Source organism: Eretmochelys imbricata, chromosome 11 (genome assembly GCF_965152235.1).
Source record: "Eretmochelys imbricata isolate rEreImb1 chromosome 11, rEreImb1.hap1, whole genome shotgun sequence".
In the NCBI taxonomy this organism is placed as follows: domain Eukaryota; kingdom Metazoa; phylum Chordata; order Testudines; family Cheloniidae; genus Eretmochelys; species Eretmochelys imbricata.
In genome coordinates this window covers 8,175,401-8,194,328 of record NC_135582.1, presented here as the reverse complement: position 1 = coordinate 8,194,328, position 18,928 = coordinate 8,175,401, and the positions used below count along the sequence as shown (strand labels likewise).

At 41.5% G+C, this 18,928-nt stretch overlaps 1 protein-coding gene across 3 annotated transcripts in view; it reads right to left on the bottom strand.

Moving 5' to 3' along the window:
• Positions 1-18,928, bottom strand: part of PTPN4 (protein tyrosine phosphatase non-receptor type 4) — a 231,415-nt gene that overhangs the window by 135,184 nt on the left and 77,303 nt on the right. For 2 of the 3 annotated variants that reach the window (XM_077829543.1, XM_077829541.1), the window contains exons 3-5: positions 16,823-16,930; positions 1,711-1,753; positions 1,532-1,631 (exon numbers count right to left, since the gene is read on the bottom strand). In XM_077829543.1, coding sequence (XP_077685669.1) covers positions 1,532-1,631; positions 1,711-1,753; positions 16,823-16,930 — 251 coding nt within the window. The remainder of the gene's footprint in view (positions 1-1,531; positions 1,632-1,710; positions 1,754-16,822; positions 16,931-18,928) is intronic. The other variant, XM_077829542.1, reaches the window with a different exon arrangement.

The following is an 18,928-nucleotide window of genomic DNA, read 5'->3' as shown; positions in this document are numbered from 1 at the left end:
TCTAAAATAGCTTGCACAATGCATTCACTTCTTAAATAGTGAGAACAACGAAGATGGAGTTATGTTAAATTAAAAACCTTTCAGCTAGCAATTTTAATAAATGTTAAAAATAGATTGTTTGGTAGCAAGAGTTTATTTAAATGGACAGGGGATCAACGGGTAGCCAAAAATATGCCCCTTTGTTGCTCATGTCTGTTGGTCCCATGAATATTAACAGCAATTTTAGGACATTTTCATCTCCCTTATGTGCCAAGTTACACACAGCCAGAAAGATTGGAAAGATAGCATCTACAGAATTATTGATTAGCAACAGTCAATGCTGGTAAGAAAATGGCTATCAATTTCTGCAAATATGTCATAAAATATCTCATCATATATTTCATCTAAGTTTTGAAAATTTAAAAAATTGCCTGTTCTAACAACAGAGATAGGAAAATTTACGCTCTTTGGGAACCTAAATAAAAAATGGCCTTCCTGGTTTTTTAGAGGGACCAAGCATCTACAAATCCCACTGAAGTCACCTTCTGTCGTAGATGCTCAGCAATTTGAAAAAAATCAGACTGCTTATACTTAGGTGCCTAAAAATGGAGAAGGCATCTACATTTACACACCTTGGTTTGAAAATTTTGCGCACACCTCTTGAGAACACAGGACATTCACCACTTTTTAATCTGGTACCAATTGAGCATTCACTTTAAACAATTTAGGCCCAGATTAGTAGAACTATTCAGGCATTGCTGTACTCAACACTGCAAAACCTGACTGATTTAATAGCTTAATCCTCATTTTCAAAAAGTTTTTTACAGTTGCCTAAATCCCTTTTGAAAATGAGATTTAAGCTCCTAAATCAGTTAGGTACTGCAACACTGCTTGCAAAAATGCCTACATACCTGTAAAAATCTGAGTGTTAGGCACATTATTACACAATAGGCACACGGAAATTACTATATTTGCACTAGCTAAGTTTGCCGCTATATCACCATAAGTTTCCATATTATACTAATAAAAGTGAAGTTGAAGACTGATTGATATACATGAGTGAAAAAAATTACCAAGGAACTAATACTCAAAATGAATGATGAGTTAGCATAATTTCAGAGAAATTATGATGTTTCAAACAGGAGACAAATATGGGTTAAAATTAAATTTGTATCCATTGATGAATAGGAGAAAGAAAGTTTCCTTTTTTCTTCTCTTCTCTTCCCTTCCTTACTTTTCTTTTCCTATTTCTACTTGAACAATGTTTTCTGTGAGATTATTTCATATGTACACTATATTTCTAAACTATGTATTCAAAGGCTTCATTTTAAAGGTTTTTGTGCAGTTTTTGTGCTTACAGCATGTGAATTTTAATTATCAGCTATGGAAAATCCTAAACACATTACAAAAAAACATGAATAAAGCAGGTTTTTAAGAGAGACAATTCCAATAAGTAACACTTTCAGAAAACTAATTATGCTTTTTGTTAATACTTAGTTCAACTTCTAAATTTCCTAGAAGAATTTTGCAATGGTAAACTACTTAAACCTACCTTGTATATTCTTCCTGGAGCTTGTTAGGGTCACTTACAAAAAATTTGACTCTAAAGTTCAAACTGTAAGGAGATCCTCCTAGAATTAACAAAAGCATTTCTAATTAATCAGGTTACTTTATAATCCTTATTCAATAAAAATTATATTTGAAACAGACCAAATAAATATATTTGCTCACTTTTTAATTGTTTCCTGATTGGTTTGTTTGGATCCAGCCACCTCTGAAGAAAAAAAGAGATAAACTATAAAATTTTCCTTTTTTTTTTTTTTTAAAGAAAACAACACTTATTTCATAAGTTAGTCTGACATGATCATGTTAAACATTTATTTTCTTCTTACTTAATATCTGAGCTGCTTTTGCAGAACTGGCCTTTTGGCATGCAAAGCCCAGTCAGTAATTTTCCGAAAGATCACAGGTTATCACAAACATACCCAATTACTCCCTCTGGCATCTGTTTCTATGTACCTTATGGAGCTAAGGCTACTCCCAGCTACCTTCACAGGTGGTTGCCTGCAGCTGGGCTAGCTACTTAGCTGAGCACCTGGTTATAAGGGTTAGAATGTAACAGTGTGAGAACACTACTGGACTGACAACAAGAGACCACAACATTCTAATTCTGACACTGAATTACTCAACCTTTCTGGATTTTTTCCACCATCTGGAAGATACCTATTTCGCAGGGGTGCTGTGACAATTAGTTAACATTTGTAAAACACTACATGTAAAATTATCTAAAATACATAAAAAACCCTTCCAATGGCTGTGAACTAATAGTTTCAGAACCCAAGTTTAATGGGAAGATTGCATGATGAAATACTTTGAGACACTGGCAACTGAAAAACAGCTAGGCTCCATTTCTCTTGCTGCAAGGAACTAGGGTACTCTAAAAAACTTTACTTCATTCAAAAGTAAACTGTGCAACAGTACCCTACTAAGATCTAAATGAGAAAACAAGTACTTGCCCTACTATAAATTAATATTGGTTTTTCAAGGTGTGTGTCCATATGTATTTCATTTCTGGAGTGCATGCATACCATGCACATGAGATCAAATTCTTTTTATCAGCAAAATCCATTGAGGTTGCATCTGCACCCTACGTGCAGGGAGCAAAACAGCAGAGTGGGCCCAGCTGTCCCTAAGTTTCTTTCTCAAGACAGAATCTAGGTGGTACAGGACTCCATGGTAGCAGGGAGGAACGGCAGATCATAGAATATACATGGACAACACAACTCAAATAATCCCATTTACTGGAGGGTAAAGTACCTGTTCTTTCTTCCAAGTGATTGTTCAAATGTATTCCACTTCTGGTGACTCACAAGCAGTGACCTTGTAGAAAGGAGGATTGGTGCTTGCAGTCTATTTCAGTAACGATTGGAGTACTGCTTTGCCAAAGTGCGTGTCTGATACTGATGCCTCTACCAGTGAATTATACTGTATAAAATGTGAACTGATCCCCTCATAGCTTCTCAGAGAATCAACAGGTTGTCTCTGCTGATGGAGTGGGATCCAAACTGCATGAGTAAATCTAATCTAGCTAACTCATAGTATGATTTAATACAATTAGAGACGCATTTAAATTATCTTTGGCTAGATACTGCCTGATCCTTCATTCTACCTGCAAATGCTATAATTAGCCTAGGGGAGCTTTTGAATGGTTTTGTTATGCCCAGCAAAATGACAGCCTTAACTACATCAAAGGTATGCAGTTTGGCTTCCCCATGGGTTCAGTTTGGGAAAGGAAACGGCAGATGAATCACCTGAGTTAAATGGAAGCATGAAACAATCTTTGGTAAAAATGCAGGGTTAGTCCGAAGGGTCACCTTATCCTTATGGAAAGCAATGCAAGGTAGAGCAGCCATAAGTGCCTGAACATCCCTATCCCTTCCAGTTGATGATTGTGCTCCTCCCTGTCTGCTGACACTGTTGTGTTGTCTGTCATCACCTGATCTGTCAGTCCACTCAGCACAGAGAGAAATACTGTGCAAGCTAGTCAAACAGTTCAGAGCTGTAGTATATTATATGAAGGTGATTCTCTTCAGGAGCCCACAGGACTTGGGTTTGAAGGTAGTGCAGGTAAGCTCTTCAGCTGAGCACACAAGCATCTATTAGCAGTGCCCTGGTGACAAGTGGAGAAAACAGTATCCACGTTTGCAAACCTGCGGAGTCCTTCTACCAGTTTAACTATTAGAGGACTTCTCAGGGGATTAGTACCTCCATGTTCATGTGATCTCTGTTTGGTAGATACACCATTTTCAACTACTTTTGTAAGGTGGATATAGTCTGGCATGCCATGTGATGTAAATACAGGAAACAATGTGATCAAGAAAACAGAGGCAAACTCTTACTGACATTTAAGGGTGACCCTGCAGCTGGTTGATGAGGTCTACAATGTTACTGAATCTGTTTTATGGCAGATAAGCTCTTGCTGTTGTGGAATCTAACACTACCCCTACGAACTCTATCCTTTGGGTTAGCACTAAAGTTGACTTTTCTCTATTGCTTCTGAGACCCAGCATAGTGTAAAGTTGTAGGATCATATGAAATGGAGTCATTCATTTGTTGCATTGACTCCCTCAAATGAGGGAATCATTGTGGTGCGGGTCTACCTGTACCCTTTGCTTTCTCAGGTGAGCCATCATGAATGCCAAGCACTTGGTAATTACTTTTGGTGCTGCTGAAAGACCAAAGGGCAGGACTCTGCACTAATTGTGGTAATTTCCCACTTGGAATTGCAGGTATTTTCTGTGTGCAGTATAGACTGATATGTGAAAGCATGTGTCCTGTAGGCTAACAGCATGAACCAGTTTTGGGGATCTAAAGATGGGATTAGAGAGGTTAGGGATTTGAATCTGAAGTGGCAGATTAAGGTGTTGAGACAGCTCAAATCCAGAACTGTGCGGCATACCCCTTCTTTAGGATTAGAAAACATGAGTAAAACCCTTTCTCTCTGAATTCTAGAGGCACTTCTATTGCTCCAAGATTCAGATGTAAACTCATTTTTAATAATCTCTCATGAGTGGTCCCTGAAGAGGGTTGGGTGTTAGGAAGGTTCTGAAATTGAATGCAACACCCACATTCTGATGATTTCTAAGATCCTGAGGTGATGTGATTCCAAGTTTCTGGAAAATAAAAAAAGGCAACTGCCAAAAGAAGGGACGGGAAAGGGAAAGAAAGTAAATAGATCCTCTAAATGCTCCAAGTGGCTCTTGACTAATATGTCAGATTTGCTACTTGAAGATGGACACAGCATGACTATGCAGAGGCTTTCCTCCATTGAAATCTCTACTTTTTCTAGAAAAAAGAAAAGGAGTACTTGTGGCACCTTAGAGACTAACCAATTTATTTGAGCATAAGCTTTCGTGAGCTACAGCTCACTTCATCGGATGCATGTAGCTCACGAAAGCTTATGCTCAAATAAATTGGTTAGTCTCTAAGGTGCCACAAGTACTCCTTTTCTTTTTGCGAATACAGACTAACACGGCTGTTACTCTGAAACCTACTTTTTCTAGGTGGTTCAGAAGATCGTTGTTGGTTATAGCAGTAAGCAGAGGGCCCCTCTCTAGAATAACTCAGCAGTCTGGGTTGTTTCCTTCCAGGGACTGATGTATTAAATCCCAAAGACTAAATACCACCATATGAATCTTTCAGGAAGAGCACAGCTTCCTTTGTCTTGATGTTAAAGGAATCCTCAAGAACTGTCTGGACCTCTTTGGTAGTTTTCTCCGCTGTTTGGCAGACATTTTTCAATAAAAAGATATTTTGTCCCAATTTAAGATGTCATAGTTCACTAAGCCCTGGTCTACACTACAAGTTTAGGTTGAATTTAGCAGCGTTAGATCGATTTAACCCTGCATCTGTCCACACGACGAAGCCATTTTTGTCGACTTAAAGGGCTCTTAAAATCGATTGCTGTACTCCTCCCCAACGAGGGGATTAGCGCTGAAATCAACATCGCTACTGGAAAAGTCTGTTTACATGTCTGGGGATGGAGCGGAAATCCTCCAGGGACATCTCAGTGAAGTTCTCCTGGAGGTACTCCCAAAGCCTTTGCAAAAGGTTTCTGGAGAGGGCAGTCTTATTCCGTCCTCCATGGTAGGACACTTTATCATGCCAGGCCAGTAGCACGTAGTCTGGAATCATTGCATAACAAAGCATGGCAGCGTATGGTCCCAGTGTTTGCTGGCATTCAAGCAACATCCGTTCTTTATCTCTCTGCGTTATCCTCAGGAGAGTGATATATTCATAGTCACCTGGTTGAAATAGGGGAATTTTATTACAGGGACATTCAGAGGTGGCCGTTTCTGCTGGGCTGTTTGCCTGTGGCTGAAAAGAAATCATCTCCACTATTAGCCACTGGGGGCAGGAGGGGTAAAGCGATCATCCCAGAGAACTGGAGGGGCACGACCTTGTACCGAAAGCACATGTGCTATGTAATGTTAACAGGTTGGTTCACTGTGAAAGAGTCTACCCATTGTTCTCTAAAATGTGTCTTTTTAAATACTACTCTCCCTTTTTTTCCTCCCACAGCTGCAAATGTTTTAACACTCCCCGTATCACCTAGTCCCAGAGGCTAGCGCAGATAAGAAGGCGAAAAAAACGCACTCGCGATTAAATGTTCTCTGAGCTCATATAGTCCTCCAGCACTGAAAGAGTTCAGCAGAATGCGTGGAGGCAAGCAATGTCAGAGTCCAGGAAAGCACAAAATGAACACGAGGACAGGAGGGACGTGAAAGAGAAGAGGTAGCAGGAGCAAGAGGAGACAAGGCAGGATGCAATGCTGAGGCTACTGGAGGATCAAACTGATATGCTCAGGTGTATGACTGAGCTGCAGGAAAGGCAGCAGGAGCACAGACCGCCGCTGCAGCCCCTGTGTAACCAACCGCCCTCCTCCCCAAGTTCCACAGCCTCCTCACCCAGATGCCCAAGAACACAGGGGGTGGGGGCCCCCCTCCAGGCACCCAACCACTCCCCCCAGAGGACTGCCCAAGCAACAGAAGGCTGGCATTCAATATGTTTTGAAGTGCAGTGTGGCCTTGTCCTTCCCTCCTCCACCACCCCCACCCAGTGCTTCCCTCCTCCCCCACCTCTTCTGGGCTACCTTGGCAGTTATCCCCCTATTTGTGTGACGAATTAATAAAGAATGCATGAATTTGAAACAATGACTTTATTGCCTCTGCAAGCAGTGATCGAAGGGGGGAAGTTGGTTGGCTTACAGGGAAGTAGAGTGAACCAAGGGGGTGGGTCTTCATCAAGGAGAAACAAACAGAACTGTCACACCGTAGCCTGGCCAGTCACGAAACCGGTTTTCAAAGCTTCTCCGATGCACAGCGCGCCCTGCTGTGCTCTTCTAACCGCCCTAGTGTCTGGCTACACGTAATCAGTGGCCAGGCGATTTGCCTCAACCTCCCATCCCACCATAAACATCTCCCCCTTACTCTCACAGATATTGTGGAGCACACAGGAAGCAGTAACAACAATGGGAATATTGGTTTCGCTGACGTCTAACCAAGTCAGTAAACTGCACCAGTGCGCTTTTAAATGTCCAAATGCACATTCTACCACCATTCTGCCCTTGCTCAGCCTATAGTTGAACAGCTCCTGACGACTGTCCAGGCTGCCTGTGTATGGCTTCATGAGCCACGGCATTAAGGGGTAGGCTGGGTCCCCAAGGATAACTCTAGGCATTTCAACATCCCCAACGGTTATTTTCTGGTCTGGAAAGTAAGTCCCTTCTTGCAGCTGTTCAAACAGACCAGAGTTCCTGAAGATGTGAGCGTCATGTACCTTTCCCGGCCATTTCACGTTGATGTCAGTGAAACATCCCTTGTGATCCACTAGTGCTTGCAGCACCATTGAAAAGTACCCCTTTCAGTTTATGTACTGGCTGCCAAAGTGGTCCGGTCCCAAGATAGGGATATGCATTCTGTCTATCGCCCCACCACATTTAGGGAATCCCATTGGAGCAAAGCCATCCACTATTACCTACGCATTTCCCAGAGTCACTACCCTTGATAGCAGCAGCTCAATGATCGTCTTGGCTATTTGGATCACAGCAGCCCCCACAGCAGATTTCCCACTCCAAATTGATTCCCGACTGACCAGCAGCTGTCTGGCGTTGCAAGCTTCCCCAGGGCTATCGCCACTTGCTTGTGAACTGTGAGGGCTGCTCTCATCTTGGTATTCCTGTGCTTCAGGGCAGGGGAAAGCAAGTCACAAAGTTTCATGGAAGTACCCTTACGCATGCGAAAGTTTCGCAGCCACTGGGAATCATCCCAGACCTGCAACAGTATGTGGTCCCACCAGCCTGTGCTTGTTTCCCGGGCCCAGAATCGGCGTTCCACGGCATGAGCCTGCCCCATTGCCACCAGGATGTCCAAATTGCTGGGGCCCGTACTTTGAGAGACGTCTGTTCCATATCCTCATCACTCTAGTCACTGCACTGCTGTCGCCTCCTTGCCTGCTTTTGCAGGTTCTGGTTCTGAACATACTGTAGGATAATGCATGAGGTGTTTACAATGCTCATAACTGCCGCGGTGATCTGAGCGGGCTCCATGCTTGCCGTGGTAAGGCATCTGCAGGAGAGCAGAGTTGTAGCGGAAGCGATGGCTGACAATGGATGCCACAAGAATAGATATTTATAGAGAACGATAGATATTTATAGGATCTGCGAGGTGGATGCAGGAGAGCAGAGTTGCAGCGGAAGCGGGAGCCCATGACAGCCAACATGAAGAAATCTGCTATCGAGACAAGAGCAGGGGAGCAGAGTTGAAGCGGAAACAGTGGTTCGATGACGATGGTTAGTAGTCCTACTGCACTATCTGCTGAAAGCAGTATGGCATCTGCATGTAAAAAAGGTGCGAAACGATTGTCGGCCGTTGCTTTCATGGAGGGAGGGGCGACTGACAAGATGTACCCAAAACCACCCGCGACAATGTTTTTGCCCCATTAGGCATTGGAAGCTTAACCCAGAATTCCAATGGGCGGCGGAGACTGCGGAAACTGTGGGATAACTACCCACAGTGCAACACTCTGAAAGTCAATGCTAGCCACGGTACTGTGGATGCACTCCGCTGACTTAATGTGCTTAGTGGGGCCACACACAATCGACTGTATAAAATCGCTTCCTAAAAAATCGACTTCTATAAATTCGACCTAATTTCGCAGTGTAGACATATCCTTAGAGGGCCTAACTATTGGCACTACACATTTGTAAATCTGAGGAAGAGTAGTTCTTCCTACCAAATAAATCTAATGGCCAATCTTCCAGGAGTTACCGTATACAAAATGTCAAGTAGTCTGAGTGATTTTTCTTGCACAATTTCAACTGGAATCTCAAGGGTATCCACCATTCAGCTCAGTAGTTCTTGAAAAGTCTTATAATAGTCAGGCAGACGTAGTGGCCACTGATACCTCATCAAGCGAAAAGGTGGAAATGGCTGCTGGAATTAGCTGTTCCTCAATCTGAGGGCATTCTTCCTCATTTTTTTTTGCTCATCTTGCTGAGCAGTGTGCCTCCTCAGCCTGAATGATTTTGCAGATAAAGGAGATGTAGCTTTTCAGGGGGCAGGAGAGGTTGGTTTCCATGCTGGCAGCATGCCCCAAGACTCCCAGTCAGGTAAAGGTGGGGAATGTAAAAAGTAAACTAACAACATAAATGCTAAAAGTAATTATAACTGAATACTCTACAAATGTATACAGTAAATCATACTGGTAAGATGTCTGTTTCATTCTAGTTCTGACATGCCCCTTTTATGGTATGTAATTATCTGCTCAAAGCCCAGAAGGTTTCAGAATTAAAAAAGACACTAACCTTTTAATCACATGCTCACTAGATAACTCTGAGGCTCCCTCTAAGCTCTGCAGGGCTGCTTCTTAATCACATCTGCCCCCATTTCTACACCATTGTATTCAATTAGCATTACACACATAACACTAGAGGGAGTTTGGATATAAGAGTCAGGAAGGAAGGAGAAAATGGGAAATAAGATGGCCACAGCCGTTGCAATTTTGTGAGTTTGTCTGAAGAAAGAATTGTGTTGAATGTTACTGTTCTTTTATTTAAGTCAAAAGACAACTCCTAGCTCTCCCACATCCACATTTATTTCCCTGTTATATCAATGTTTTTCTCCCCATCAACCTTGTTCCTTGAGGAAAGAGTCTGGAATGAAGAGGTTAAATATGATTATTACCTTGACAGTATCCCTATCAGAACAGCCTACAAGTGATATAATCATGGACGAAAACCCCAATTAAAAAACATCTAAAATGTGCTGAACAGCTTTATTTGGAAAAACACTGAGTTCTATTGGTTTAAGCCACAGACGGCCAGGAGAAAGAGGAAAAGAAAGTTTAGAAAAATCAGGAAACATCATTGAAAGTATTAGATTCCTTCTGTAGTCTCACATTCCAAGGAGAAAAGTACCATAGAGGTAGTCCTCTCTAATAAAACAAGTCAAGGAACATTATTGTAGTAACTGAGGACCTCAATCTCTTACACACACAATAGATATTCAGTAAAACAGATGAAAGAGAAAGTGGGGGGGGGCGGGCACAAAAGCCATTATTCCTCCTATTTAAAGTGTTGTTTTTCTTTGTGAAACTATGGAAGTCCAATTCTTTCTATCCTAAGGAACAAAGAGCATTCAGTGTCCACTGAAAGCAAAGGGGGTAGATTACTGACTGTACGCGCAACATTCAAGAATTGCTTTCTAGGTCACGGATTTCTATTGTTCATCCTGTGCACATGTTGAGAACAACAATGCTATCTTGTCACAAAAAAGGATAGAATTTAAGTCTGGACACAAACTTGACATGCTCATAACAGAAAATAAGCAGGGAATAGTAATATTACAAGCAGTAAAGTCTAGTCTTAAAACCAGTAAATACTTAATGGGATGAAATGAGAAACTTTTCAAGAAATACAGACCACACATCAAATATAAAAACCACTTCATAATTGTTTATATAAAATGTAGAACACACATTTTGTAAAATGTATTTTCTATAAAAGCTTGAATAAGATGGCTACTTTAATGTGCACTTGCTTACTTAAGTAATTTTTTGGATTTTTAAAAAATGTATTAAGTATATTTTAATAAAGAATGCAGGAACACAAACATATGTCACCGGAGGTATTCACACATAGCCTCTCTTTAAAGATTAAATCTGGGTGAATCTCCCATTTAATCTGTATCACTGTTTATTTGTTCCGGACTAATAAAAACAGTTTATAGTGAAAAATTATTATTTTAACATTCTATACAGCAATGGCTATCTCAACCTTTCCAGACTACTGTACCCCTTTCGGGAGTCTGATTTGTCTTGCATACCCCCAAGTTTCACCTCACTTAAAAACTACTTGCTTACAAAATCAGACATAAAAATACAAAAGTGTCTATTACTGAAAAATTGCTTACTTTCTCACTTTTACCACAGAATTATAAATCAATCTGAATATACATATCGTACTTACATTTCAGTGTATAGTGTATATGGAGCAATATAAACAAGTCATTTTATGATTTTAGTTTGTACTGACTTCACTCGTGCTTTTTACATAGTCTGTTAAACTAAGCTAATATCTAGATGTGTTGATGTTCCCTCTGGAAGACCTCTCCAGGGGTATGTGTACTCCTGGCTAAGAACCACTGCTATATGGCACCTTACCACTTTTAGAAAGGAAGACTTACACTCTGTCAAGTTCAAATTAGCACCACAGGACAGTTAAGAACAAGGATCTATCTTGTCCTTATAGGCTGCCTTGTTAATATTTAGAAAATGCTTCCAGAAAAGAAAAAAAATTAATGCAAGTGATCTTTAAACCAAGGGTGCCAAACACATTCTAGACTTTTTCATATTAGGATTATGATGTGCTGTTACCTAAAACATGCTAACTAACACATTTCTAAAATCCACTGTAAATAAGTCATAGACAACTGCCATCAACAGGTGCCAAAACTGGTCAAGTGCTTTGTCTATAATACATTTTAAATACTATTAGTTACCACAGGTGTTCTCAACCTTTTTCTTTCTGAGGCCCTGCCAACATGCTATAAAAAACTCCATGGCCCACCTGTGCCACAATAACTGGTTTTCTGCATATAAAAGCCAGGGCCGGCATTAGGGGCATTGCCCAGGGCCCCACGCCACAGGGGGCCTCGCAAAGCTACATTGCTCAGGCTTTGGCTTCAGCCCCAGGTGGCTGGGCTCGGGGCCCCAGACTTCAGCCCCTGTGATGGGGTTTTAGCTTTCTGCCCTGGGCCCCAGTGAGTCTGATGCTGGCCCTGCTTGGTGGCCCCCCTGAAACCTGCTCGCAGCCCCCCAGGGTGGCCCAGACCCCTGGTTGAGAACCACTGAGTTAGCACACACTAACTAACATGCTAACATCACGCCTCGAAATCCTTGATTAGATAAGGCCTCAGTGGCAAGGGCTGAACTACCTGTTCAGTTACAGTCCATGGGCTGGGAATAAAAAGTTCATTGACAAGAGGCAAACTTAGCAGTTTGTACAATTTTAGTTTGTGCATAGCTAAGTTAAATACTGCATTTAATTATTTATTAATTAAACGTTTTACAGAAGCATCTAGAACAGAGGTGGGCAAACTACAGCCTGCAGGCCACATCCACCGTCCAGCCTGGCCCTTGAGCTCCCGGCCCCTTCTCTGCTTCTCCCCCCTCCCCCACAGCCTCAGCGCACCACGACCCCAGCACAGGAGGGGGCTGCACTGTGGGGGCAGAGGAGAGCAGGAAGGGAGGCTCACCTGCAGCCTCAGGGGAGCAGGCAGGCAGTGCGGGTGCGCGGGCGGAGGACTGAGGAGGAGCACTGGGCAGCCACACAGCTGGGTAGATAGAAGCGATGCTTTGAAGGGGAAACTGCCACTTCTCTCCGGCTGCGCGGCTGCCCTGTTCCTCCTGAGTCCTCCGCCTATGTTCGCAGGGCCGCATTCTGAAAGGGGCTTTAGAGGGGGGGTGGGATATGGGGTGGGGACGCAGGGGGTCTGTCGGGGCGGGGGTGTGGATAGGGGTCGGGACAGTCAGGGAGCAGGGAGGTTGGATAGGCGGTGGGGTCCCAGGAGGGGGCGGTCAGAGGACCAGGAGTAGGGGGGGGGTTGGATAGGTTGGGAGTTCTGGGGGGCGGGGGGCAGTCAGGGGACGGGAAGTGGGAGAGGGCAGATAGGGTTAGGGTTTAGTGAGGCACAGCCTTCCCCACCCAGCCCTCCATACAGTTTTGGAGCCCTGATGTGGCCCTCAGGCCAAAAAGTTTGCCCAACCCTGATCGAGAAGCCCCAACCGAGATCTGTTAAAGACAATTATTTTCTCTCTCTTGAATAAAGGTATGTATGAAACCTTTCTTCCTCTCCTCATCAACTTACGCTTCTGTGCATTCCACCCTGATAAATCAACTCAATCTTCCACCTTTTTTGAGACTTTCCCCTATCTGCAGTTTCATTTTATATATTAATGCCAGCTCTCCTTCCTACCCCCCACCATATTTAGGAATTCCATATCCCTGAGGGAGTCTCTCCTCTTCCCCTTCTCTTTGGGAGTTTCTCCCTCTGCTTCATGTTCCATCTGAAGAGGTCAGAGAAGCAGCTGATTCCATTAATCCTGTAAACTCAGCAGCAGTGGCAGTAGCAGCAGATGTGAAGGAAGGAGACTGAAAAGAAGCCTCATCTTTGCTCTGGTGCTGCATGGCTCAGTGACTGTATGGAGTGGAGTATGGAGGTTTAGAGAGAAGGACCCTGCTCTTGCATAGCTTTGGCAGTGCTGGCAGGGGCAAAGGGTGTGGGAGGCTGCCAAAGAGCCTCATTTGAGTCTCATCTGTGCAATATTGCAGTGCTGCTGGCTGTACAGGGGGAGAAGAGGAAGGAGGAGGTGTTCAGTACCTGTGCCCTGTCAGGTATAATGTTCCTCCCAATCCCACCTTCCTCGCAGATGCTCTGATGTGGGCTGGATAACTTTTATAAACAACAGAGGGAGTTGCTAGACAGAAGAAAAAGTTGGAACTGGCCACTCCTGCCTTAAACTGTCCCAAGTAACTCAAAATTACACTGTCAGAGTTTTAGCCATATTGTAGGTTACTTTGTGCTTATAGTGCCTTCCACACTGTATCACGAAGTGTCTTCTAGATGATTACAAACCAGTAACTACAATGAAAATTCTTGTACAAACATTCTAACCATAACAAACAGAACAGCAATAATAAAAGACATAATTGAAAGTTACCATTAGATCCAACAATTAGTATTTTTCTAACTTTGATTTTGATATTTCTAAGGTTAGAACTCACTGCCACTCAAGGCATGTAAACTATGATTATACACGGTCATGCTCAGAAAAGTCTTTTATTCATTATTTTAGGGCAATAAACTGATTCTCCTTGCTAGATATTTGACTACACAACATATAATGGATTCAGAGATGTGTACAGTTTTGGACTGGAATAAAAAAAACTATCTTCTATGTATACGCATAATCTGAAAATCAATTTTTTTAACTGGTAGCCAAATAATATGGAAACTACCTTGTACCCCAGCTAAAGACAATCGTTCAATTCAGTATACAGTGATTTAACAAGAGTCACATACTCATTTCAGCTTTCACTTGATGACTATAAGCATTAACACTTTGTCGCCAAACCTGTACCTACTCTATCTCTCTGCAGGTTTTTGACAAAGTTAGCCACAAGGTTCTGCTGACCCACTTATATGATGATAGCAAATGGTCCTCCTCTTAAAAGTTTCTCACCTGTGGAGGCCCATAGGGATCTATTCTGTCCTTCCACCTCAAATATCTACATGAGACCACTTGGAGAATTTCAGAGGTGCCACAAACTCTGCTGTCATCGGTATGCTGATGATGCCCAGATGTACATTTTGTTACCCAGGCACAACGATCAACATTATATACGTGTCACAATGCCTACAGGTCATCACCTGAATGAACACTGAACTCAAACTGAACCCAAGTAAGACAGTGATCCCAGTTAGAGCAGGAGAATAATCTGAAGAACTAGCTGGAATATTACCATCCCATTCCATTCCATTGAAAGTGTTTCCACGCTTTTGGCGAAGTGGCTTGAAGCCTTAAGATCCTCTTTAAGTCTTCATTAAACTTTGACAACCAGGTAACCTAAACTGTGCAATTCTTCTTCCACTGCTCGAGTAAATGCCATATTTAGGCTCAAGTATATAGTAAGGCAGGGTCAGATTACAGAATTTTTGGGCCTGTGCGCTATAGAAATTGGGACCATCCCCACCTTCTTTAAACTAGACAGAGCATGTCATCGTTGTAGTTAAAGGCCACAAATCCATTAAAACCTTCTGAGCAATGGAGAAAAAGGCTATTCTACACAGCAGAAACTTTCTTCCTTGGCAGCACTGCATAAGAAGATTATTAAAGCTTCATGTTTCAAGATAGAGTACAGTCAACTTTCTCAAAGCCCCACAGCAAGAGCGGACAGCAAACGAGTGCCATCAGTGTCTTCTGCATTTATGTTACGGCTGGAACTTTTAGTAATGATTTTATCTACAAACCCTACTCAGTTTGCATTTCATCTGCCTTTTTTATTTTTTAAAACTTCTCCTGTCTTTAATGCCTTCAGACCACTCCATTTAATTACTGCATTTAACTAACTTGCATACATTTCACCACATAATGGCCATTTGATTAGTTCACTCCACACCTCATTGCTGCAGGCTGATTTAACTGTGCCTGCACGGCATCACCACACTACCTGCCTTTTCCTTTCCCACATCCTCATCTCACCTCCACTCTTCTCTATCACTGCATCTTTCTAACTCTATGAAGTCATTTATTCTATTATGCCTTCCTGTACAAAATTCTCTTACTATTGTGTCCATGTAGGCACCTTAAATCATTTATTAAAAAATCTAAACTGTGACTCTTAAATTTAACATTGATCAACTTTGTATTCAAAAATGGTAAATGAACAATATACACATACAGCAAATAAAGCAACCACATTATGTTTATTTAAACCCTCATCATAACCCTACCATTTATCATCACTCAGAATGAACTCACACTGTTAGTTGAACTCAAAGATTAAAAATATTCGGGGGCAAAGAAAAGGGACCCTATGCATGTTTACTGTGCTGTACACATAAATTATAAGTTGAAATCTGAAAACTTTCTGATTTATTCAGCTTTCAGTGTTTTTGCGCACCCAGTCCTTATTTTATAAAAAAGGATCAGGGTCAGTTGTGGCTCCAAATGGGTCTATATTTAACAGAAAAAAAGTGAGAGGAGTTTTCATGAGCTCAGCTGCTCCCGTACGGGAGTTTCTTCTCAGATACAACAGAAGAGACAGGACTCCTAGGGAAGACAGGCTAACTGTAAAGAACAAATCTCTTCTGAAATTAAGGGCGCCAGTGAGCAACACCAGAGATCTTTAGGGCCAGCCCCTAACCTAGATCAATTGATGATGGTAGGGAGCCATGAGCTGAGTCTGTCCAGCCTGTACCTCTCTTCTAGGGGTTAAGGAAACCCCCGCTCTTGAGAGGGAGGTGAAGGGAAAGGGAAGTATGCTTCAAAAAGGACTGCTCCAGCATGAAAGAAAATAGCATCGGGGCAGACCTACAAGAGCTGGACAGAACGGAAGAGATCAGAACCTGGGGCATCTGGTTACCAGACGCAGGGAAAATCAGTGAGGACTTCTCTCGAATCCACCTTCTCCTATATCCCCCAACTGACCTGCCTTCTTTACAAGATACCCAAGCCCTGAACTTTCTGTGTTGTCTTAGGGTTTGTCTAGAATAAAGTTTGTGGTCCCATTTTAACCTGGAGTTAGTCACAAAACTAGTTTAGGCATATCCTTAGAGGGAACTCCATAGTGTTCTCTCAGAACCTCAATAGGCCTCTCAAACTATCTTTTAAAAAAAAAGGTTGACCCCAATTCTTACATTTTGAAATACCAAGATGGGAGGGGAAAATAAGTACAACCATAATTTAATTGTTTGGGGGGAAATAGTTTTCCAGTGTGAGAGATACCAGGTGAAGACTTGCACCCGCAAGAATAACTCATCGAACAGCTTTATCTAAAGAACAGAATAGAGACAGTTCTTTCTGAAGCATATCAAAGAATACTTATGCCATATTTCAGATTTGTTAAAAAAAATTGAGTCTACTGAATATATCAGCTGTCATGGACATAAGAATTAGATAAGAACTCCAAAAATATTAATCAAATTCTCTGAATACTGAAACAAAATCCCTAAACTCTATTAACATGCAAAAAAAATTAGTTAAGAAAACAGATGCAACTTACTGGGTTATCAGTGGAATCGTCAGCCAGCTGTAAACCAAAGTAATCCCTCTCTGTCAAATCGAGATGTTTGAACACTATATCCAACAAAACTTGTCCCTGATCGTTTTTCTGGAGGAGGAAAAAAAGTCATATTGTTTAAAATCAAAGCCAACTTTAAATGGACAGACTGCTTCATGCATGCACAACACCTACAGCTTATTTCAGGTGTGTTCACAAAATTTACATCCAAAAATCCACAAAATTTCTCTCAGTACAATATAATTTTTAAATAAGATACTTCTCTCATTGCCACAAACAGAACTTATTTTTCCTCAATTAAAAATGGCTATATAGGAATTTCTTGTTGCCCTCAGAAACAAAGTACAGTAGCTATGCAATTGTTCCATAAAGCATTTAACAAATTTGATGAATAGCAGAACGATTCAAAAAAGTGACAAAATAAAGCAATAAACTAAATTGGTATTTTTAGGACATGACAGAATTTCAGGTAACGCTTTTCAGAACATTCCAATATCATTCTTCAGCCCAAATAAATTAATCTAATATTTCATTTGCAAATCATTCTCTACATCTAAATCAACACAATTACTGAAAAATATTTGCAGAGTTACACCGCATGGATATTTAAAGAGCTGTATGAATTTTTGATTGATGGTGAATATCCTTAAAGATGTCTTCGGAGACAAATTTTACTCTAAAAGAACCTACTGAAGAGAACACAGACTAAGCGCTAAACTTTTTAATCAGGGCCAATGACTGGACATTATTTTCATTACAAGGCCTCACTTTTTCCATAAGAAGATATATAAACCATTGATAGAGTCTTAAAACTGCACCATTCTACTGGTTACTAAATGAAGTTATTCAAACACAGTGATCCATTATGACAAGTCTCGGCAAACGGGTTATTATCCTGTACTGACTTACATTTAAATAAGCACTCTTCCAAGGAAAGTTGTGAACCCGTCCCGCAAATCCTTAGAGATAATTAACATTAATCAGGACAGAATGGCAGAAAAAATTCAAGGACAAATCCCATATTAGTAGTAGGAGGCATTAGAGATGATTGATTAGATAACATAATAATGTTTTCCATTATTCTAGTACCAAGCAAGCTCCACACAGCCTTTTAAATGCTGAAACTTTATCAAATCAGGAAAAACCTACGCTAAAATAAGAAAATCATTTCCCTCTTTAATACAAGATGGCTGCTGCTCTACTCCCAAATGCCAAATCCTAACAGTACACTATAATAATTCATTCAAATACTTGCAAATTTAAATGCTTGGCTTGCAATCAATAAATAAAGGGAGAATAAGGGCTTGTCTACACAGCACTGCAACGTTCTCGCTCAGGGGTGTGAAAAAACATCCCACTGAACACAACAAGTTTCAGCGCTGTAAAGCACCAGTGTAGACAGTGCACCAGCACTGGTAGCTACGCCCCTCATGGAAGTGGGTTTTTTTTGAGCGCAGGGAGAGCTCTCTGCCGCGACTACACAAGCCACGTAAAAGCGCTGCCACGGTAGTGCTTTAAATGTTGCCAGTGCAGACTGGCCCTAATAGTCCAAAAACAGGAAATATCTTCAAAAAATGTTTTACCCCCCTTCTATGCCTATGCTAGCAGCACTTTATACAGTGGTACAGGGATGTGGTATACTATACCAGCAGAACGTTCCTAGCGTGGACGCAGCTACACCAGCAAAGCTGCACTTTTTATCAGAATACGAAAGCCATTCCCATTCCATGAGTGAAACAAGTTAAAAGCGCAGTTTTGCAGATAGCTGCATCTACTCTACAGATTTCTGCCAACACAGCCATGTTCATCAGGGATCACACTTCTTTGCCCTCTTGACCGACAGAACTATGCCAGTAGACGTTTGTAATGTAGACACAGGGGGAGGAAGAGAAAAAAATGAAAAAGAGCAACACATTATGAGTTTGTTCAGATTTGAAAAAGATTTCATCAGAACTTAACTTCTTGTTACTTAGTGGCAAAAAACATACATTTCTCAAGTGATTACGTAGTGAAGTTAAATAGCTTCTTAACTATAGCATCCCTTTCACTACAGCAATTTTTTGAAATAAAAAAGAAAAACAAATATTC